The 23,948-nt window shown below is 42.1% G+C and overlaps 1 protein-coding gene across 2 annotated transcripts in view; it reads right to left on the minus strand.

The window, feature by feature from the left end:
* Positions 1 to 23,948, minus strand: part of ATP1B3 (ATPase Na+/K+ transporting subunit beta 3) — a 46,786-nt gene that overhangs the window by 12,719 nt on the left and 10,119 nt on the right. The window contains exons 1-3 of one of the 2 annotated variants that reach the window (NM_001035393.2): positions 23,176 to 23,448; positions 6,401 to 6,529; positions 2,958 to 3,065 (exon numbers count right to left, since the gene is read on the minus strand). In NM_001035393.2, the coding sequence (NP_001030470.1) occupies positions 2,958 to 3,065; positions 6,401 to 6,529; positions 23,176 to 23,284 (346 nt within the window). In that variant the 5' untranslated portion in view covers positions 23,285 to 23,448. Of the gene's footprint in view, positions 1 to 2,957; positions 3,066 to 6,400; positions 6,530 to 23,175; positions 23,449 to 23,948 lie in introns of those variants that run through there. The other variant, XM_024990053.2, reaches the window with a different exon arrangement.

Below are 23,948 nucleotides of genomic sequence, written 5' to 3' on the forward strand. Positions count from 1 at the left end.
GAGCCAAGCAACAGTGAATCCAATTCAAAAATGATCAAACGAAGTCCCCAAATGATAGCTGGGTGGTGGATGCCTGAACAGAAACAAGTGCAGACTGCAGCAACGGCAAAGACTTAGGAAGGAGTTTGCAGCAAAAAGGATTAAGAGAATACCTCATATGACAATATACAAATAAAAGAGTTAGATGAAAGTCTTATGTAAAGACAAGTATAAAAAGGCAAACAATAATGAAAACAACTTAGTAGTTCAATTACTTTTGAATTGAAAATAAGGGGACATCTGAGGCATGTGAGCTAAATCCTCATCTAACATAAAAGGAAGTAAAGACAATATGTAAAAGTGGTAGGGGACTTCCCTGGTGGTCTAAAAGTTAAGAACCCACCTTGCAGCGCAGGGGACACAGCTTTGATCCCTGGTTGGGGAACTACGATCCCACGTGCTGTGGAACAACTAAGCCTGTGTGCCACAATGAGAGAGCTGGTGCGCCACAATTAAGACCCAATGTAGCCAAACAAATAAAATTTCAATTAAAAAAGTAAAGAAGAAAAGTTTTGTAAGAAAAAGTTCGAAAGCATGAAGTTATTTCCTGTTGAAAATATATCCACAATCAGATAATTTTTCACAGCCTCCAATGTTCCAATTCCAAGCCATGATCTCCACTCACCTGGGTGACTGCAATGGGCTTTTGACTAGCCTCCTTGGTTCCTCACCTAGAATCTAGTCTCAAAATACAGCCTGAGTGATCCTTTAAAAATCTGTGTGAGTTGTTATTTTCTGCTTAAGAACTTCCATCTTGTTTGCTGTGAAAGTCAAAGAACTGAGCAACAGCCTCTAAGGCCTCCCTGACCTCAACCCCTACTACATTCTCCCCACTCACTTCATCCAGCCCCTCTGGCTTCCATGACAAACTTGTAACACACTGGACCTTATGAGCCTCAGGGCCTTCCCACCTACTGCTAGACAGCTACACGGCTAGTTCCCTCATTCTCAGAGTTCTCCTCAAACATCCCCTTTCAACGAGGCCTTCCCAGGCCACTCTCTTTAAAATTGTGATTCTCTTAACTCTATTTCCTTTCTCTGCTTTATTTTCCTCCACAGCACTTATTACTTTCTAACACACCACTAGGTTATAAAAACTCCAGGAACTCAGGAAATTTTCATTTGTTCACTGGTGGAAATTAGAGTGCTTAACATACACAAAAAAACCACATCCTCTGTTGAATAAAGCAAAGGACTGCAGCTAGAATGGAGTAGGGCAGGGAACTACTGTTTTAATTACAGGGCTTTCTTTACTATTTGTCTTTTAAACCATGAATTACACTTTCACAAAACATCTCTATTTAAATAATAAGTATATATTTAACTATCAAAGGAAAGAGATTTAGCAAGGTAGCTATTAGAAGGTACAGGATCAAAAGGTTTTTAAGATGGGAGTTGAGGATTTTTGCATGTTGACCGAAGGAATCCAACAGAGAAGCTAAACATATATACGAGAAGGATCAGTAATTAGCACCATGTTTCTGAGGCAGTGAGAGTGGACAGGTGGGCACAGATAAGAGGAAGGGCAGCTTCCCTTGTCAGAGCAAGAGGAATATCACAGTTGCAGAAACCTGGAGTTTCCACTTGAGTATTTCTACTTTCTCTTGAATCAGGAAACCAGATTATACGAAGAAAGTGAGTTAACAGGCGGGGGGTGGGAGTCGGGGGAGCTAAGGAGCTAGTTTTGAGTAGAGGTTGGAAATAATCCCTTCAGAGAATTTCAGCAGGTCTTCCAGGCAGTAGACTGGGTCCATTTGAGGGAGGTGATCAAGTGTTCACAGTTTACTTAGTCCTCAGAGGGCAGACTCGAAGGAAGGGCTCATCCATCTAGGAATTACATAGCTTCTTCGACTTGCAAGTTTATACAAATGGAATAAGAGGCAAAGGATTTTAGAGTACTAGCTTCTATAAAATTGAAATGAAAAACTATGGAACTGATAAGCCTGTCCAGTAGAGAAGCTGAGAGTGGAGAGACTGGAATAAAATAAAGGGATCAGTGAACTGGAAGTCCCCGAGAGGCAGACAAATAGTCAGGGCAAGTTACACAAGCAAACGAGAAGGTGATATACGGAGCTTCATCAGTGATCTTGGCAATGGAGTCCTACACATTCTAAGGAGCAAACTGCAGGGGAGAGCGGCTGAGGAAGAGCTGCCTATTCATTCAAATGCTAATACCACAGAGTTAGGGAAAGCAAAACGCAGAGAAAACTGGGCTATTCGAAAGCTTTACAAACCCGTAACCAGGGACGGAGGAGCCTGGTGGGCTGGAGTCCATGGGGTCACTAAGAGTCGGACACAACTGAGCGACTTCACTTTCACTTTTCACTTTCATGCACTGGACAAGGAAACGGCAACCCACTCCAGTGTTCTTGCCTGGAGAATCCCAGGGACGGAGGAGCCTTGTGGGCTGCTGTCTATGGGGTCGCACAGAGTTGGACACGACTGAAGTGACTTAGCAGCAGCTTGGGAAAACTAACAACTGGGAAGACTTCTTTTAGTGATAAAACACCATTCCTCACTCTCACACAAGCACTACTTTGGATCCAAAGGCCCAAATACTTAGGAGGCAAGATTTATAATATAGTTTTGCTCTTTAGTCAAATGCTATTTAACGCAGGTATAAATGTTATGCCTCAATGAACTTACTCATGTATTTATATAGGGTAGTTTAAAAAAAAAATCAAATCAACTACCCATTAGGTTTAGAACTCTACACTTTCCAGAAGTTGGAATATAAAATAATCATAAATTCCTCATCAATAATCATAATTCTACTTGCCCAGTCCTCTCTTTAGCAGAAAGAGAGAGAAAAAGGCAGAACAAACTCTAAGAACAATGTTTTTAAAAGTAATCATAATTTGGTACTAGTTTCTATAACAACTAGAATCTTTTACCTTACCCTAAAAAATCATACTTACGCTTTAGAAATTTCTTAAGGTCATCAATGTACCCTTGATAGGATTCTGCATCAGACAGGCTGAATGAAAAATCCAACGCTGACACTGGTTTTGGAAAAACCATAAGTCCTATAGAGATAAGAGAAAACGGGGGAAATTAACTGCAGCAAATTTCCTTCTCTCTTTCCTTCTCCTTACACTCTTATCTCTAAAAAGGAAGGTCTCAATAAATTATGTGGACACTGTGTTCACAGGTAGATTCAGAGAACCACCAAGAACTCCCCACTTATGTCTGACTACAAAAATACATCTAAAAGGAAAGAATCCCAAAGTCTTCAAAGTCACTTCAGACAAAACCAATTAGAAACCACCTCTAAATCTTAGAATTGCTCTGGTCCTTAGTGAAAAGACACAAATTTTACTTTGTACTTTCTACATTCATTTTCTATTCAGTGTTTTAGGGTTTGCCAATTTGTCGTTAATATATGGAGAAAATTTTAGCAAATCAAAATCTAAGCCCTTCTGTCACTGAAATTACAGCTCTATGGAAGCATTCATAAAGAAAGCAAACCTTATTCAACGAAAGAGACCTATACAATTTAAAATCTATAATTAAATATTCTTCTTTCAGTAATAAACACTGCTCTGTAACTAAAATGTAGTTCTCTCATACCGAACTGGCATATAACCACCAACAATTTCATATCAGCAATCAACAACCATGTCTCTAGAACATGTCTGCATGAGTTTATTAACAGAAAATGTAAGCATGTTTTTGTGCAACAAACACAATCAGGCTTCCAACTTTAAGCTTTCCTAGATTTAAAAGCATTAGATCTACTTTAAGTCTTGCACAAAAGGCTTAAAATAAAAAAAACCCTAAAATTTTCACTAGTCACTAAACATTCCCCATACATCAGTTACTATAGATAAGTCTTGCGTTAAATCTAAAGATAAACAACAACCAAGGCTATTTTAGTTTTCATTAAAATTTCTCAGACATCTAATTCATATTAGATCAAATCTATGTCTTTCAAATCCTAAATGCTTGCCTGTGTTGATTTGCAAGGCTCTTGAGTTAAACTCAATCCGATGCTACCCAATGATTTTCAAAAAGGCAGAGCAAGTCTTATTCCATATGTACACAAAAAAGCTCCAATTCAGTTACTACTTCAACATATCAGATCACTTGGATTTAGATGATCACAACTTTAGCTTCTCTTTGGGAGCTAACTACGCACACTTAAACACAGATCAGGGCTTCAGGGATCAGGTATTCTGGGGGTCATGCCCACAGCCGGAAGCCTGGTGTGCTGCAGTCCACCGGGTCGCCAAGAGCAGGACACAACGAATGAACAACAAGAACATGCCCACAGCATGGCTGTATTAATGTGCTGCGCTTATCTCTGCATCCTGTGAGGCAACATAATTTAAAATCCCATGGCAAAACTATAAACTTCTGATTCATTTAACATTTTCTTTATATTTAAGGAACTCAGTTTAAAACTGTATACTTAAAACGTATATTGAATACATTTTACTGCTTATATTATTCATGCAATTATAAATGGTTCAATATTTCTGAAATATATCCGCTTATGTTCAATAGTAAGGCAGCAAGAGAAATAATTATCTTAGAATTCATGTAGGGACAAAGAAAACAGGGCTATAATGAGACATGAGGGAAAAAATCAGCATAGAGCTGGTCCTAGATATATGGTCAGAAAGATTAACGGAGTTATTCATGATATTTTGATAAAATCAGCTACAGACAAAGGAAAAAAGCCGTTAGAACAAACTGGTTGGGGAAACTGGTTCATTCTCGCTGCTGCTATGGCTGAGAAGTCCATGCAGTGAGCAAGGATCTAGACTAGAGTTCCTCAGCCGTGGTCCTAATGACATTCTGGATTGGATGAGTCTTTCTTGTGGGGAGGGCGGGGGGGGGTTTCTCATGCATTGCAGGGATGTTCAGCAACACCAGTAGCGCACCTGCAGTTGTGAGAACCAAAAATATCTTCAGAATAGCCTTGGGGGCAAATCACAGCCGGAACAGAAGCAGTGCTGGACAGAAACCTCCTGCAGATTCCCACCTTCCCTGACTTGTGTGCCCACTCTGCCTGCTGCCAAACTGTACTCCTCCATGGAGAGCCATCCCTTTGCTGCAATCTCCGGAAGTTGTTCATATTTGTGGGAATCAGCTACACTGGGTCTCCGGGCCTTACTGTTACCTACTTCCATAAAAACTGCCAGCAGCGTGAGGAAAAGGCCCATATGCAACAATGAAGGCAGAGCTGGCATTCAAATACAAACTTTAAAAAGAAGAAATATGGGAGGGAGAAAATGTGATTTAAGTAAGTGTTACAGTCAAGATTTTTTTCTGTACTAAAGTACATTCTCCAGTATCCTAGAGGAATTTTTTTCCCCATAAGACAATCAATAGAGAATAAACATATTAAGTGCACACTCATTTTATTCTCTATTAATAGATCCTTATTTAATACTTGTGGAAAGTGTCAGACTTTATTTTTCTGGGCTCCAAAACCACTACAGATGGTGACTGCAGCCATGAAATTAAACGACGCTTACTCCTTGGAAGGAAAGTTATGACCAACCTAGATAGCATATTGAAAAGCAGAGACGTTACTTTGCCAACAAAAGTCCGTCTAGTCAAGGCTATGGTTTTTCCTGTGGTCGTGTATGGATGTGAGAGTTGGACTGTGAAGAAGGCTGAGCACCGAAGAATTGATGCTTTTGAACTGTGGTGTCGGAGAAGACACTTGAGAGTCCCTTGGACTGCAAGGAGATCCAACCAGTCCATTCTAAAGGAGATCAGCCCTGGGATTTCTTTGGAAGGAATGATGCTAAAGCTGAAACTCCAGTCCTTTGGCCACCTCATGTGAAGAGTTGACTCACTGGAAAAGACTCTGATGCTGGGAGGGATTGGGGGCAGGAGGAGAAGGGGACGACAGAGGATGAGATGGCTGGATGGCATCACTAACTCGATGGACGTGAGTCTCAGTGAACTCCGGGAGTTGGTGATGGACAGGGAGGCCTGGCGTGCTGCGACCAATGCTTTAACCCAAGCTAGAGCTGAAATATATATAAGTAAATTACTCAGGGCAAAGTGAAACTGCTACTCAATATTCATAAGCATCACTTATAACTATATTCATCAATGTGGCTTTACTTTAACCCTCAATATTTATTTCTGTTTACCCTTGGCAAAAGACTCAAGATTTATCAGCCAAGTTTTTGTATCACTGTGTAAATATTAAAGGTCTTTATATCAGCATGTACATATTAAAGGTCTTTGTATCAGCATGTAAATATTAAACAAATAAAAACTTTCACATTATTTGACTCTGAAATTTACCATCTCCTACCTGCTCTATAATACAGACTTCCAGAGAAGATAAAATATAATCCAATTTTGTTAGAACCCATAATAATCACAACATAATTACCTGGACTAGGAATCTGGTCACGATATTTTGGAACCTCATCATTCAGAGTCTGAAGCATGGCCCACATTGTGAATGAAAAGAGTGCAGCCAGGAACCCATAAAAGACTAGGTAGAAGAGCAAGATCAAACCTGTAAAAGAAAACAAAACTCATAAAACTTGAAGATACACACATTGTGTGTGTTTGTCTGTGTGTAATGAAGCCAAGGTGGAAAAACAAACCAACCATCGCAAGGCTAGGATTCCAAGCTTTGCCATGCACACAGCCAAGTATCTTCATATTCCAAACATTATGAATTTGCCCAAGCAAGAGGTATTTCAGCAGACAGCACCCACCCATCCTGTGATCCCCTCCTCTCCTCTGATACTTCCAAATACAAGCAGCTTCCACAGATCATACTAATTCAAGATCAGAGCTTGAAAATTCCAGCACATAAGGGAGTGTTTCCCAAAATGAATTTGATGCCCTCCAGAAAAAAGATGATTTTAGGTTGGATAAATCCCCTTCATGTGTATGTGAGAAACAAAAGAATGAGCATTATCAACCCTGTATTTCATAATAATTATCTGCATAAATTTGAGTTTTGAAAAGTGAGTTGATTTAAAGAATAGCCAGGAAGCATGCAGAGAAGGCAAGTCATGAAGATGGTTATCAATGAATAAAGTTTAGGAAATACTGGCTGAGTGGAAGCCTCATGCAGAAGTGCAGAGAGGACAAGATGAGAACAGGCACTCTGACCAGGGGACTTGACAGCTCCACTGCTAAGCACGAAGCCAGAGCTGGCACACGCAAGTTTCATATAAAGGGCCTAACCTTCTTTTTTTCTTCACAATCTGGAAACACTAAAATCTATCCCAAGCCAGTGATTTCTTTTGTGAACATCTAGAATTATTCTTCTCAAATGTCTGTAGTCAAAGATCTAACATTGTAAGTGGTCACCATCAAGATTATATGCTACAATACATTGCTAACGTCACACATTTACATTTGAACATTTAAAAACTGATCAAAAAATATTCAATTAATTCCCAGGTATGGCAACAGTAAAGAACACTTAATTCCCCAAAGCTGAATTAACATCAGCTTTATTTTCCAGTCTTAACATAAACTTGCTTATTAATATTTGTCCTTGAAGAAAGGCTAGAGGAGGCATTCCCCTAGGATCTATGGACCCTTCACCCTCACCCATTCCCAGCAAAGATGAACTTCAGAGCTTCTGAGATTTCTATAAGAATACATTTCTGAATACATCCATTTTTCTTTGTGGAGTTTATTCTTGTGATGCTCAAAAGACCCTGTGACCTCAAACAAATTGTGGCAAAAGCTAGATAACTTTCATTTGTTACCTGCAGGCCAGAAAACTGTTAGGGGAAAACAGTTAAAGCAATTTCATCTTAATTCAGACTGGCATTCCCCATCCTCCCCCGCCCCAATTACCAGGAGGCCAAAATAGGGAGCGAAAGGACAGAAGGAAGGAGCACAGTACGTTCACCGCAGACAGCAGCACTTCCCTACCACACAGAGCGATCCTGCTGCAGAAAAACAGAGGAAAACCAACCTCAAAGCCGTGATCAGTTTACTGTAAGGAAAACGAAACAGGTAAAGCCCAAAGCTGGTTTAATGAGATACAGGGAAAAGCCATTCTTTCAGATTTGGCTCTTTGTAGGAACTAACAGATACATTCCTCCACACAGCAGGCCAGAGCACAAATAAATAAACGTAATGAGTGGGGGCTGTGTTCCAATAAAACGTCACTTAACGAAAACAGGCAGTCGGAGGCCACAGGAGTTTGTCAACTGATGAAGTTGATAGTAAACTGGAAAAGTTTAATACAGAAGTGCTAAGAGTTATTTAGCAGTGCTTTAAAGTCATCTAAAAGTATTCTTATCATGCCATTTTCAATTTTGATTTTCAGTTTCCAGGAAAAATAATGTAAATGAAATTTATAAAAGCAACAAGCAAATGAGCACATAGCAAGCACAAACAAAAATGTTAAAACTCCCTATACAGTCAGGTTCATAAAAACAGACACACAAATTAACAGCCATGTCCCAAACCTGATGCCATACACTAGTGGCCATTAAGTCAATTGTGAATGTGGGCAGTGTACAACAAGTAAATAAGTGATTTCCAGCACTGAAGCCAATTTCCCCTACTTGATAAGATACTATTGCCAAGAACCAAACTTAACATTGAAAAACTAAAATTAACCTCACTTATAAACACCACATCCGGGCTTCCCTGATAGCTCAGTTGGTAAGAATCCACCTGTAATGCAGGAGACCCTGGTTCGACTCCTGGGTCGGGAAGATCCCCTGGAGAAAGGATAGGCTAACCACTCCAGTACTCTTGGGCTTCCCTTGTGACTCAGCTGGTCAAGAATCCCCTGCAAAGCAGGAGACCTGGGCTGGATCCCTGGGTTGGGAAGATCCCCTGGGAAGGGAAAGGCTACCCACTCCAGCACTCTGGCCTAGAGAATTCCATGGACTATAGAGTCCATGGGGTCGCAAAGAGTCAAACATGACTAACTTTCACTTTCATAAAAACCACATATGAAAGACCACTCACAAGGATGCCAGTAACTTTTTATCAACTTAATCTTCTTCCTCTAAGGAAAAAAAAAAAAAAAAAAAACTGGAAAATAAAAACAGAAGTTATAAACTGCTGTTCTTACATGGGGGTATCTTGCAGTTAGTTTACTCAGATGCATCCCTGACAATGATAGGGATAAAACTGAGGGTACCTTAGATAAGGAATGGGCTTCCCTGGTGGCTCAGATGGTAAAGAATCTGCCTGCAATGCAGGAGACCTGGGTTTGATCCCTGGGACGGGGAAGATCCCCTGGAGAAGGGAATGGCTGCCCACTCCAGTATTCTTGCCTGGGGAATTCCATGGACAGAACAGCCCTCCATGGGGTCACAAAGAGTAGGACACGATAGCTCAGTTACAGGTAGGGCCGAGGGGACCTAATAAATGTGCCACGCCCCCCTCAGTGCTGGTTAATGTGAGCAAGGGAAGTCATTAGGCTTCAAGGCCTGGACATCCACATTCGTTCAACACACTTTGAGACTGTGTGATCTGACTCCCTACTTCTTGCTCAAACTTCCTAGTTATCTAGATACCAGAAAGGCTATGCCTTATTCCCAGAGAATTTCGGTAAGAAACAATTTTCCCTGGGTAAATAAAATAGCAACCTGCTTACAGTTTTATGGACTGTAGCCTACCAGGCTCCTCCGTCCATGGAATTTTCCAGGCAAGAGTACTGGAGTGGGTTGCCATTTCCTTCTCCAGGGGATCTTCCCAACCCAGGGATAGAACCCGAGTCTCCCGCATTGCAGGCAGACGCTTTTAAGGGCTTCCCTGATGGCTCAGAGGTTAAAGCATCTGCCTGCAATGTGGGAGACCAGGGTTTGATCCCTGGGTTGGGAAGATCCCCTGGAGAAGGAAATGGCAACCCACTCCAGTACTCTTGCCTGGAGAATCCCATGGACGGAGGAGCCTGGTAGGCTACAGTCCACGGTGTCGCAAAGAGTCGGGACACGACTGAGCGACTTCACTTTCACTTACAGTTTTAAAAAACCTTTTTTAAAGCAAAGGCAGGTATAACTTTTTAAAAAAATCAATTATATGGACAAGTACAAATTTAAAGTCCTTTGTAAGTTTAAATTTTTATAAGGAGCTATTTATTGAGGTATAATTCACATTTCATTCACTATGAGTGGAAGTGCTTGGTCATATGGTAACTGTTTAGTATTTTGAGTTAAGTGCTAGACAGTCTTCCAAAGCAGCTGTAACATCCTACGTTCCCACTGGCAGAATTCCAATTTCTTCACATCTTTATCAATACTTCCTAGTGGGTTAACTTGCATTTCCCTAATGACTAATGATGTTGAGCATCTTTTCATGAGCTTATTGGTCATTTGTGTCTTCTTTGGAGAACTGTCTATTCAGACTGTTGGTCCATTTTTATACTGAATTTCCTTTTTATGTAAGTTCTAACAGTTCTTCATACATTACAGACATGAGCCTTTTGTCATATACACGATGTACAACTATTTCCCCTCATTCTGTGGGTTGTCTGTTCACTTTCATGAGAGTGTCCCTTAAAGCAGAAAAGTTCTTAATTACAAGGAAGTCTAATTTACTTTTCTCCTTGGTTGCTTGGTTTTTGGTATTATATCTAAGATACCATTGCCTAAGCCAAAGTCAAGACCTGTAGCTATGTTTTCTTCTAAGAATTCTTAGTTTTAGCTCGTTTGGATCTTTGATCCACTGTGTATTAATTTCTGTACATGGTATGAAGAAGGGAGAGCCAAGAACTTCCAGATGTACAAGCTGGAACCAAGAACTTCCAGATGTACAGGCTGGATTTAGAAAAGGCAGAGGAACCAGAGATTAAATTGCCAACATCCATTGGATCATAGAAAAAGCAAGAGAATTCCAGAAAAAACATCTGTTTCTGCTTCACTGACTATGCTAAAGCCTTTGACTGTGTGGATCACAACAAACCATGGAAAATTCTTTAAGAGATGATAATACCATTCCACCTTACCTGCTTCCCGAGAAACCTGTGTGCAGGTCAAGAAGCAACAGTGAGAACTGGATGGAACAACAGACTGGTTCCAAAGTGGGAAGTACATCAAGGAGTACATCTAAGCTGTATACTGTCACCCTGTTTATTTAACTTATATGAAGAGTGCATCATGCAAAATGCGAGGCTGGAAGAAGCACAAGCTGGAATCAAGATCGCCAGGAGAAAATATCAACAACCTCAGACATTACCACTCTAAGAGAAGGAAGTGAAGAGGAATGGAAGGAATAAGGAATCAATCCTTATTGATGAGGATGAAAATGGGAGAGTGAAAAAGCTGGCTTAAAATTCAACATTCAAAAAACTAAGTTCATGGCATCTGGTCTTACCATTTCCATTTCATGACAAATAAAATAGGCTTGGAGGGTGGGGGAAGTGGAAGCAGTGAGAGATTTTCTTTTCTTGGGCTCCAAAACCACTGTGACTGAACAACAGCAAAGAAAGAATTCAGTTACATTGTTTTGCATATCGATATCCTGCTGTCCCAGGACCACTTGTTTAAAAATCATTTGTTCCTCACTGAACTAATTAATTAGCACATTGCTGTTGTTAGGTCGCTAAGTCGGGTCAGACTCTGTGACCCCATGGACTGCAGCACACCAGGCTCTTCCACTATCTTCCAGTATTTCCTGGAGGTTTCTCAAATTCATGTTCATTGAATCAGTGATGCTATCTAACCCATCTCATCCTGTGCTGCCCGTTCTTCTTTTGCCTTCGAACTATTTATATTATTAAAAATACATGTGTGTATATACATATACACTCAAATTTTATATATTTATTTAAAAAAATATGGTAGTATAAAACATATTAAACAAGATTAAATAATTTGCCTAAGATTAACTTACCAATAAGAGAAACACCCAGACCAGTACCTCTCCATGTGGCACCTTACCTGGTCTGCTCTCCCTGGGAGCCTCAAGCAATCAACCTTTTGCAATCAAAACTCCTCTTCTCTGAAGTGCATCATGCAAGCATTCTGCGTTACTTCAGGTGACAAAAATTTACATGGAATAAGGTATCTGTTCCTGTTCTCCAAGAGTCCAGTTACAAGCAACAGACATATAAACATAGAGAAAGAATTAACTGTCTCTAACAGGAAGAGGAAGGAAAGGATTTCATCAGAGAAGGACTCCTAGAAAAAAGCAAGTTGGCTCACCAAAATGGAGAACAGGAGGGCGCTCTGGGCCACAGATTAGATGACTCCGCAGCAGGAGCAGCCAGGTGAGTATAACTTTGCGCCTCCCCCCAACACACACACACACACACACACACACACACACACACACACACACACACACACACACACACACACACACACACACACACACACACACACACACACACACACACACACACACACACACACACACACACACACACACACACACACACACACACACACACCTTTGAATTAAAAAGACAACAAAACATGAAATATTCAAAATACAAAACAATAATGCAGCCGAAGCAGAACACAAAGGAAAATCCATAGCTTTATATGAATTCACAAAAACCCCAAGACTAACCAAAAATGTCAGGTTTTAAATTCAAGACTAAAATAAATTCAAGGGAAAGTAAGAGAGATTTAAGATAGTATCACAAGTTAATTGAAACAAACGCATTTAATTTGATCAATAAAACCAGTTTCCAACTAGTAAAGAAAGTGAAAGAAAGTGAAGTCGTTCAGTCGTGTCCAACTCTTTGCAACCCGTGGACTGTAGCCCACCAAGCTCCGCTGTCCATGGGATTCTCCAGGCAAGAATACTGGAGTGGGTTGCCATTTCCTTCTCCAGGGGATCTTCCTGACCCAGGGATCGAACCCAGGTCTCCCACATTGCAGGCAGACGCTTTAACCTCTGCGCCACCAGGGAAGCCCCCAAAAACTTGAGAATAAATGAAATATATGATTTTGTGAGAAAATAAACATTTGCAAATCAGAAGTTTTTACAAAACAATAAACAGAGCTCTATTCTTAAAAGAGATACCACATCCAAATGGTTTTAGTTAGTTCTCCCAATTTTCAAGAAATAGATTTTTTATACATAAGCTATCTCTTTTGGATGCTCCATACGTTACCTAAATATTTATAAGGCTAGAATTCTCCAGACACCAAAACTGAACAGCCAGTAGTTACACAAGTCTCACACATTATATTTTATTTCACAAATGCTTACGTAGAGCTTACATATTATAGTGTGATAATGACAAAGGAACAAAGATATAGATTAGTAACAAAACGCAATATCCAAGAAAGGATCCATGTAAAATGCATGTAAAAAAGTTGGCATTTCAAATCAGTGAGGAAATGATGGGTTATTCAATATACTTGGGGATAACTGGTCAGGAACAGTGTATAAAAGATTGCTAAATTTGTAATAATATTTATTTAAACAAGTAAAATTTTTAAAAGAATTAAGTGAACATGTATAAACCTCACCCAGATTCTACATAAGTAGACAATCTACTATATTCATCTATCTATTCAATAATTACCATCTTTTTTTTATGCATTTCAAGTTGCAGATGTTTGTACACTTAACCCCTGAACACTTCAATATGCATATTAACTAAAACTGAGGGAAAAATTACATTCAGTGAAATATATGACTCTACAAAGTACTATGACATGGATTTTTGACAAATGCATTCACCTCTGTGATACAAACTGCTATCAAGATACACAACATTGTCATCACCCTATCAAGTTCTCTCATGCCCCTTCCCAGTCAATCCCCAGGCCCATCCTAGAGGCAAACACTGTTCTAGGCTTTTTTCCAGCATAGGTAAGTACCGCTTGATTTAGAATTTCAAAGAAATGAAATGACATAGTACATTCTCATCAGTAAAGCTTATTTTCTGCTTAGCCTAATAGTGGGATTCACTCAGGTTTTCCATTATCTGTAGTTTGTTCTTTTTTTTGGACTGTTGAGTAGTAGTCCACTATGTGGACACTGGTTTGTTTATCCATTCTACTGAACACCTGGGCTATTTCCAGTTTGAAGCTACTATGAATATTTTCATGTATTTCTGTGGACATATGTTTTCATTTCTCTTGGGTAAATATCTAGAACTGCTGGGGCATGGGGTACGTGTATATTTACTTTTATAGGAAACTGTCAGACTTTTATCCAAAGGGGATATGCCACATATGTTTTAAAAAGTATTACAGGTAGCAGTGATTACTCAGGGAAGAAACTGAGGATGGCAGTGGACTTACTGACTACTCACCGTAAAAATTCAAATAATGAGGTGACTTTTGTTACACGAAAAGAACAAAGCCAAGAGTTCTCACATTTAAGACCTCATTCAGTTTTCTTGGATTAGCCTATACTGACCACAAACTTCTAAAGCGCAGCTCAGCAAATCTCAGCTGCTGCCTGTTTTTGTAAATAAAATACTGAAACACAGTTAGGCCACTAGTTTGCATATTGTTTAAGGCCATTTCAAGCTACTAATAGCAGAGGTGAGTAGCTGCAACAGACACTGCCTGGCTGGCAGAGCCTAAAATATTACCTGGTCCTTTGAAGAAAAAGTTTACAGCCGCCAGTTCAAAAGGCTTTGTTTTTCATTCCAAAGTGACACCTGAAACTATCTCACGCAACTCTTCCCTTAAAGAAGAAACTGAGACCAAAAGATTTTTTTTAATGACTTATCTAAGCTTCAGATCAGATCAGATCAGTCGCTCAGTCGTGTCCGACTCTTTGCGACCCCATGAATCGCAGCCCGCCAGGCCTCCCTGTCCATCACCAACTCCCGGAGTTCACTCAGACTCACGTCCATCGAGTCAGTGATGCCATCCAGCCATCTCATCCTCTGTCGTCCCCTTCTCCTCCTGCCCCCAGTTCCTCCCAGCATCAGAGTCTTTTCCAGTGAGTCAGCTCTTCACATGAGGTGGCCAAAGGACTGGAGTTTCAGCTTTAGCATCATTCCTTCCAAAGAAATCCCAGGGCTGATCTCCTTCAGAATGGACTGGTTGTATCTCCTTACAGTCCAAGGGACTCTCAAGAGTCTTCTCTGACACCACAGTTCAAAAGCATCAATTCTTCGGTGCTCAGCCTTCTTCACAGTCCAACTCTCACATCCATACATGACCACAGGAAAAACCATAGCCTTGACTAGACGAACCTTTGTTGGCAAAGTAATGTCTCTGCTTTTCAATATGCTATCTAGGTTGGTCATAACTTTCCTTCCAAGGAATAAGCGTCTTTTAATTTAGAGATGTAGAATTCTAATGCAGGTCTACCTCAGTGAACTGGTAAACTTCTAAACTTATCAAGTAAAAATGCATATGCCCATAGGCTCACTTTGACTATAATGCCCTATCTGGAAACTCAAAATGAACTAGAAATTTAGTGGAATAGAAAGAATCATGGTGAGCTGAGGGGAATTATGAACAAGTTTCTCCACAAACAAGACTTTCACAGTATGGAGCTATGTCAATTAATCCATAATACTCTCAACTTCATTCAGCACAACGAACAGGTGAATCACAAGTGGACACTGACTAAACGACAATTTATCAGAAAAGCAGTTAAGTGTTTCCTATGTGCTGGATGCTGCAGGGCTATACATGCACCTGCAAGTCCTGCTCTGTGAGACCATCCGGTTAGAAGCAACATATAAACAACTCTGATCCAGGGCACAAAGTTTTTAGGTGTCACAGATGATAAATGTGGTATCCTTTTCACCTGGGCAAGTCAGAGAAGGCTTGTGGCAGAGCTGGCCCTCAATGCAGGAATCAGGGGAGAATTTACAATGCAGTGAATGGCACGGAGAGGGAATGAGCAGGGCACCCCAGGCCAAGGGGCCTTAGATATAGCCATTTGGCTATGACACAGTGGTATGTGGGGTGTACGGTACACAATGACAGATTATATAAGGTTGGAAATATAGTTCTAAGCCAACATGTAATACACCTGGAACACCAGGCTATCTGGAACTGATTTAAATCTGAAAGCAGTGGGGATCCAAATACTTTTGGGGTATGGGGAGTACCTTGATCAAAGCTGCAGCCTTAAAAATCAATCTGAAACAGGGAGGTTGTACACAATAATTCTAACTGATGCCCAGGATCTTTCTGGGACTGCACCAGAAGGTAAGAGCCTACCTTCCCCAGTCAACAGCACTACACTGTTTTTTCAGCAGCAGATAAAGGTTGGAAAGCCAATGGCCCCATTTAAACTTGGAACAATTTTAAAAGAAAGTTACAAAAAGACCTTCATCTGATCCTTCAAGTTTTTTTCATCAGAGAATTTACAAGAAAAGACACTACCAGATCCTTAAAAAGTGGGGCAGGATTGGTGGGAATGTTAAGGACTATGCAATTTGCAACAGGTGGTTAGCATTAAGAATGCCAGGAAAAACAAGCCCCCTGGGCTTCCTCTGAAAGTGCCTGTTCACAAGATACTTCAGGGTGGGGTGAGGTGAGTGAGTGGCGAGAAGGTCAGAGAAAATTCATTCCTGGATTAACTGCAGCAGTGGTAATGAGCTGTGGGTCACCAAGAGATTCTAAAAATGTTACGGAACTAGGACTATGCCTAGTGACAGTCTTCAAGAATTGCAAACAGAGAAGTAACTCAGAACTCCAATGGAAGAAGGGGAAAGAGTTGTTTATCAGCTGATTAATAAGGTAGTGGAGCTGTCTAAGCCTCACTCTCAGATTTATGGGATATGCAAGAAGCAACTGGAATCTGAGAGATATTAACCAAGAAGTAAAATTTGTCAGTAATTTTTGCAGTTGTTTTGAGATGAAGAAAATGAAGAGAAAACAAAGCCTAACACAGTGCCTGGGAAACATACTTTAGGAACCAAGAGAGTCAGAAAAAGACTGGTTAGAGAAGTATGGAGTGGGAGTAAGGACCACTTTTTAGGGGCCAGACACTGACAACAGTGACAACAGGCCAGAAACTGCCAAAAGAAAACTACCTCACTTCGTGGACAAGGGTCTGTTCCTTAGCATGGCATCAGCAAAATACTAGGAGTAAGTTGTACTTAAGCACCAGCTCTACCAATGGCTCAGTAAACAGATATGGGGAGGTTGTTGCTGCTACTAAGTTGCTTCAGTCCTGTCCGACTCTGTGCGACCCCATAGACGGAAGCCCACCAGGCTCCCCGGGGAGGTTGTTAAGTCAGAGAATTCTTTTCAAAACTATTACTGGTTAAATAGCATGTATAGGGAGAGGAAGACACTATTAACTAAACCCTCATTAAATCTGAGAGCAGATAAGTTTAAAAAGAAAAAGCCTCTATGAAGTTCTCATAAGAGCCATAAGAAGCCTTAAAGAGAGCAATAAAACAGGACCCAGGAGACGGGATAATAACCCTGGTTCTGTTATTCTAATCAGATGCACGACCTAGGCATGTCAAACTCAGCCGAGTCTCCCATGAGAAAGTTAAATGGAAACTTTTTCTGAACACTAAACTATGAAACCCAAGTGTGGCAGAAAAAAAAAGGAAAATGCTCAAATATCGGGTAAATCTTTATGCAATGACATACCAAAACCAAAGACACTAAAAAGTGTTGCAGAAGACTAATTACATTTAATTAGACTGGGAACATTTCACAATACTGCTCTTTCATTCAACCAACTTTTACTACATTCCCACCAAGTGCAAGCAATAGGTTAGGTGTTAGGGAATTCCAGAGTAAGACGTGAATAAGAAGCCTTCAGCCTAACAAATGCATTACGAAAGCATAAATGCTCCACTAGAAAAAGGTATCACTGGATACACTGGAGGACTTGACACAGTCTCAAAGCAAAAAATGATTCAAAAATGTTTACCAGAAGAGATCAGGCTGTCAAAGCTGACATCCGAGTAACTAGGTCAAGGTGAAGGAAGAAGGGGTTCAGAATCTAGGAAACAGGCCCGAAAGTGATGGGAGAGAACTACGTAGAACAGTAGATGACGAGAGAGAAATATGCCAAGTCTGCAAATAGTCTGCACGTGATGCTAAGGAGTCGGAGGGCAACAGAGATTTACATGAAGAGGTGGCTGTGAAACAGCCCATAAAGATTTTCGACAGGCCATCTTTAAAGATTCCGACAGGTTATAAGAATGCAAAAAAGCCTTAGGGACCAGAAATGCAGTTTGTAAGCCCCAACACAGAAACGATACCTAAAGTCACCAGAAACCTAAGTTCTAGCAGTGTGTGTGGATGGTCCCCACAGAGGTGATAGAAAGTGCCAAGATACCCCCAACACATCAACCTCTAAGAAAGAGGTAGAGGAATAAAAAACACTCCCCTTAAATTTTAAGTGATAAAACCAGGTAGCTAACTGTACATTTTCACTTATTTATACATTTGAAAAAACTTTATACATAGGAAAATGTTAACAATGGTTATTCTATGTAGTCAAAGATGACAGATTTTACTTCAAAATCAATGTAATGAATGCCTAATTAGAAAATAATGAATTTATCTTCCAAAGTAAATTTTGTTCTTTTATGACACAATTTCTTTTTAAAAAATGCTAGCTTAGGAGAGGCTTCATCTTAATGGAAACGTTAGAAGTCTATAAAGGGGAAGGGGAATAGATATCCCCCAAGAGTAACCTTCACTTTTAAAAATTATTGTACACGTGACTTTTTTCCCCCTTTTCATACAGTTGTACTGCCAAGTACTTTGGCACACTGTAATAAAATTGTTTGGAAAATAAAAGCGTTAAATGGTCTTTAAATATGATGATACACCACAGTGAAGATGTTACTAAGGACAGAAGGATTTTTTTTAGCTGCTTTTAATACAACTAATTCTAAAGCTGCAAATCCAAAGTCAATTTCAAAGAAATCAAATTATTTTGGGGGTGAGGGGAGGCTGCTCTGTAACACAGTAAAGCACATACTATTGTCATCACATAGCCTGGTGGGCTACAGTCCTTGGGATCGCAGACTCAGACACGACTTAGTGACCGCACAGGCTGCTGCTGCTGCTGCTGCTAAGTCGCTTCAGTCATGTCTGACTCTGTGCGACCCCATAGACGGCAGCACACCAGGCTCCCCCTTCCCTGGGATTCTCCAGGCAAGAACACTGGAGTGGGTTGCCATTTCCTTCTCCAATGCATGAAAGTGAAGTGACAGTCAAGTCGCTCAGTCGTGCCCGACTCTTAGCGACCCCATGGACTGCAGCCTACCAGGCTCCTCCATCCATGGGAGTTTCCAGGCAAGAGTACTGGAGTGGGGTGCCAGGGCCTTCTCCGCACCACACTATTATTACAGGTATCTGGACTACAATACACACACTTCCCCCTCCCTCCATCAACCCAGGAAGTGCTGCCTCCTGCCAGGTGATGGCTCAGTTAGCCTCAGCAGTTGCTGCTGCCACACCCACCACTTGACCTTCATTTACAGTCAGCCCACAGGGTAAGGCAAGGCCTGTTACTTTTCCAACAGTGCAAATTTTTGTAAAGTTTCTTTGATACAACATTCCACCAGAGAAAGAATACCTTACAAAACTGGGAAAATAAACACACTTGCCTTCTCCCTTACAGTCAAATACACAAGACTGGGATGGAGCCTGATCTCCAAAGCAGAACATTTACTGAGGCATGACCCAGAATGGGAGCAGGTGATTGAAAAAAACTGCAATTCGTGGGCCTACAATGAAAGAGAAGCATATGAACAAAATGTAGATGTTAGTAGTTTCAGTCCAGAATCCTGATCCTGCTTGGAATCAGTACCTTGAGTTTAAGATTATCATTAAAGCATCTACTGAGAGATAACCTTAAGATAACGAAGGCCAAAGAAGCCTACAGGCAGATGTCATTAAATGACATCATGTCATGGGTTTCCCTGGTAGCTCAGATGGTAAAGAATCTGCTTGCAATGCAGGAGATCCAGGGTCCATCCCTGGTTGGGGAAGATCCCTTGGAGAAGAGAATGGTCACTCACTCCAGTGTTCTTGCCTGTAGAATTCCATGGACAGAGGAGTCTGGTGGTCTGCAGTCCATGGGCTCGCAAAGAGCTGGACACAACTGAGCGACTAATACTTCCACTATTCCTGACTTGCCCTTACGTTCAGCCTGGATATCAGCTCTTAGGAACACTTTGATCACCTACACGGTATACATTAGAAAGCCGTGAAAATGGAATAAAGTACATGTATATAAACATTCTGAAACTGCTGAAACCAAGTGAAACACATTAGCCAAATATATAAGAACCTAGTCAAAATCCTCACACAGCTGTTTTAAAGACGGCAATGACATGGATCATGAGGTATTTTCACTTTATCCCAAATGTAAAGGGCAAGATTGCTTCTTAAATATTAATATGCAGTGCACTTAGAAAGGAACCTCACTTGGGACAAATGTGCTGAAGACTTGAATGTAAAAGATAAAATCAGAAAACATCTTAAATGAATGTCTTTACAGAACCCTTGAGGTAGAGAAAGGTTGTCTCTATATGCCAGCAGCCCAGCAAATCTACCCAGGTCAAAAAAAGATGTAATAATCCCCTCCCTCATTAATTTCAAAAGCAAAACAAAACATCTGCACAAATGAGGTTTAAAAAGAAAAAAAACTATAACACACTTTCAGAATATAAAAGGTACACAGATTATCCGCAACCCAGAAATTCCACCAGTAGAAACATATTTCAAGGAAATCAATTTACAAAAATGCACAAGGATAAAGGAATGGGGGGAGGAGGGCCCAGTACATAAAATATGCACTAGTTTAAAAAAAATGAAGAATTACTTCTATTACCATAGGTATCTCCCATGTATACATAAGATACATGTTAAACTAAAAAAAACAAACATGTAACTATACAATGGAACAGCTATTAAAAATGATATAAATCTTTATTTAATAACACAGGAAGAGGCCCACAATATACTCAAAAGATTATAAAGCATAATTTACTGTATGATCTCTGTTAAAAAATTAATAACATTATATGCATTAAGTCTGCCCACACATGTACTGAAATACATAGTGTGGACTATAGTCCACTTCTCCACTGGGAAGTGGATAGTGGACTTCTCCAGTTGGGAAGATCCCCTGGAGAAAGGAATGGCTACCCACTCTGGTATCCTTGCCTGGAGAATTCCATGGACAGAGGAGCCCGATGGGCTACACTACATGGGGTTGCAAAGAGTCGGCACTACTGAGTGTCTAACAGGGGTAATGAGATCAGGCAACTCACTCATACACTACCTTTCTGATAAAGAAAGGCCAGAGGATACGCTTTCTCCAGGTGGACCCCATGCTTGAGGGTACACAGCGCTGATTCCAGCCTACAGGCACCACTCCCCAACATCTCCTTGGAGTGTCCTTATGCCTGCTGGGATAGGATTATGGACAGTTCTCACCTATTTATCCCATTCAGTGTTGCCTTACTATTATTACAATAAATGCAGAAATTTACTCTTTGCTGACAATTTCCATTTTGAAAATAAAGAGTCTTGCCTTCATTCTTCTAAATCTAATCCCAACTTCACCTGTACTCCTTCCACTGCCCTTACATAATCCCATTCTCTGATACCAAATAAAATCTCTATCCCAACAGCATGTAATACAAAGGTTAAAGAGCACACCCTGCATTAAGAAACGTCATTCAAAAAAAAAAATGTCATTCTAACAAAGCGAAGACACTTAGTACTGGAACTGAGAAAGGTAGTCTACACAAATTCATCCCTCTTCACCACTCAAATATTTCTTCAGCAAAAAGTACACTCTAAAAACAAAAATAACTGTTTACAGCCCCCCCTCCACTTAATTCTAAATGCAAGATCTATTTCCTCATCACACTAGTGGGTTCCCCATAGACAGCCATTTGAATAAAAATCGTGATTACCATGCAGTAAGGCAAGGCATCTGTAAAATAATACAACCGCTGGACTAGGATTAAAGGACAACTGGGTTCTTTTCTTGGTTCTGTGGAATATATAATTTTACACAAACGAAATCACAACCTCTCTGGGGCTCATTTTCCTCATCTCTGAAGCAGGGTTTGAGCTTAAAAAAAAAACCCTCCAAGGCCCCCTTGCAACTTGTAATAGGGCTTTAAGCCGCCTTCCTATTCTAGAAGAGCCGATTTCAAGTAGCAGCAACAGTTTATTTCCTAAGTCAAAGCTAATTCACTCTCTTGATGCTTCTTTTCAAAGTGTCGTGCTCAAATAGTTCTCCAGTCTAGAAATACTCTCACGCAGAAAAGTCTGTCATGACCAACGAACAAAATATTTTTCAAAAGAAAAAAAATTGGTTTACTTAAGTTTAAAGGAGGGAAGCGCTAGTCGGGGGGAGCACGAGTCCTTATTCAGACGTTAACAGTTTTTCCAAAAAAAAGAGGCACTCGAAAGCAGCACCACACTGGCGGATGGTTTAAATATTTCTTTTAAAACAAAGAACCCATGCAGAGGAAAACTGCTAGCAAATACAACCATCACACGTTTTGAAGGCACAGGGTAAAAAAACCAAACAAACAAAAAAACAAACCGTGCCTTTCAGACCGAATTTACTTTCCCCTAATAAAGTACGTTGGTAAGGAAGAAAACCTGTGTCACTAAAAAGGAATTAGGAAGGAAGCAACCTTTTTAAGGGTCTTTTCACTGGACAAATTCAACTGCATTTTCGGGTATCGTGTACTTGTGTGCTTAACACAGTCGTGCAGCCCACACACTGAACACTAGTTCACACTCTTCCGACCGGCTGGGGTGGCAGCGTGGACGAGTCACAAGATAGCGGCGGGAGTGGAAATTTCCTCTCCCCGGGCGTGGGGCAGGGTCTAGCTTCCCCGAACCGCTCGGCGCCGCCGGCCGCCTCCGCCAGGGCCTCTCGGGGCCGGCGCGCTCCGTACAAAGGAGGCCGGGCGCTCGGCCCCCACGCGCTCCGGGCTCCGGGCAGCGGTCCCCGGCTTCCGGCGCCTCAGGCCCCGGCAGCACGTGCGCCCGCTCCGGGCCGGGAGGAAGGAACCGACGCGGCCCGGCGGGGGCTGCCAGCGGGCCCCGCCGCCAAGCCCGCCCGCCAGCCCCGCGAGAAATGAATGGGGCCACGCTACTCCTCTGCCGCCGCTGCCGCTCGCGTTCCAGTCTGGCGGCCAAGACGAAGACCGCTGCGGGCGGCGGTGGCTCCTGGGGCCCCCACGCGGGGAGCCGCCTCCCGCCTTCCCTTCCCACCCGACCCCACCCGGCGTCCCCCCAGACCGCGGCCGGCCCGGGTGCCCAACCGTCGCCCGCTCACCCCAGCTCTTGGCGGTGCGCCCCAGGAACTCTCCGGTTGTCCGGTTGTAGATGAAGAGCTTCCACTCGGCCAGGCTCTGGTTGAAGGACTTCTTGTCTGTCTTCGTCATGGTGTGTGTGCCGACGGCGAGAGGAGCGGCGGCCGCGGGGGTGGAAGCGGCGAGGAGCCCGGAGGCGCGTCCCGGCACTAGCGGCGAAGCCCGGCGGCGGCGGCGGAAGGCGCGACGGCAGAGGAAACCTTCTCGCTGCGGTGAGCGCTCAAGCAGACTGCGCTGCGCCGCGCCGAGCCGGGGCCGCCGCTCCGGCCGCGGGAGCCTGACGTCTCCGCCCTCCGCAGCCAATCCCCGCGCTGTTCAGGCCCCGCCGCCACCGCCGCCACCGCCTCCCGCCCACGGCTAGGCGCAGCCGGACGCGGCGAAGACGCCCCGCCCATTGCCCCGCCCCCACTCCCGCCCCTCCCCGCGGTACCCGGCAGGGCTCCGGGACGCTCTGAGTTCCCTTATCCCTGGCCGGAGGGAGCGAAAACTGTGCAAAGCAACTTAAAAAAAAAAAAAAGTCATGAGAGCTTAATAAAAAGCAGGTTTATAATGACAAGCAAAAGATGAGCGTCCCTGACCCACAGGTTTCTCAGAAGGAGGACTCTGGGGAGATGCTGCGGGCGACCGGGACCCGGGGTCCCCTCGCTTCTTGGCCTGCTGCGACGCGGGACAAGGAGAGCACGGAAACTACTCCAGTCAGCTAAGTCGCCTTCACCGAGAAGGGGACCTCACCCCT

This window comes from Bos taurus, chromosome 1, assembly GCF_002263795.3.
Source record: "Bos taurus isolate L1 Dominette 01449 registration number 42190680 breed Hereford chromosome 1, ARS-UCD2.0, whole genome shotgun sequence".
Lineage (NCBI taxonomy): Eukaryota > Metazoa > Chordata > Mammalia > Artiodactyla > Bovidae > Bos > Bos taurus.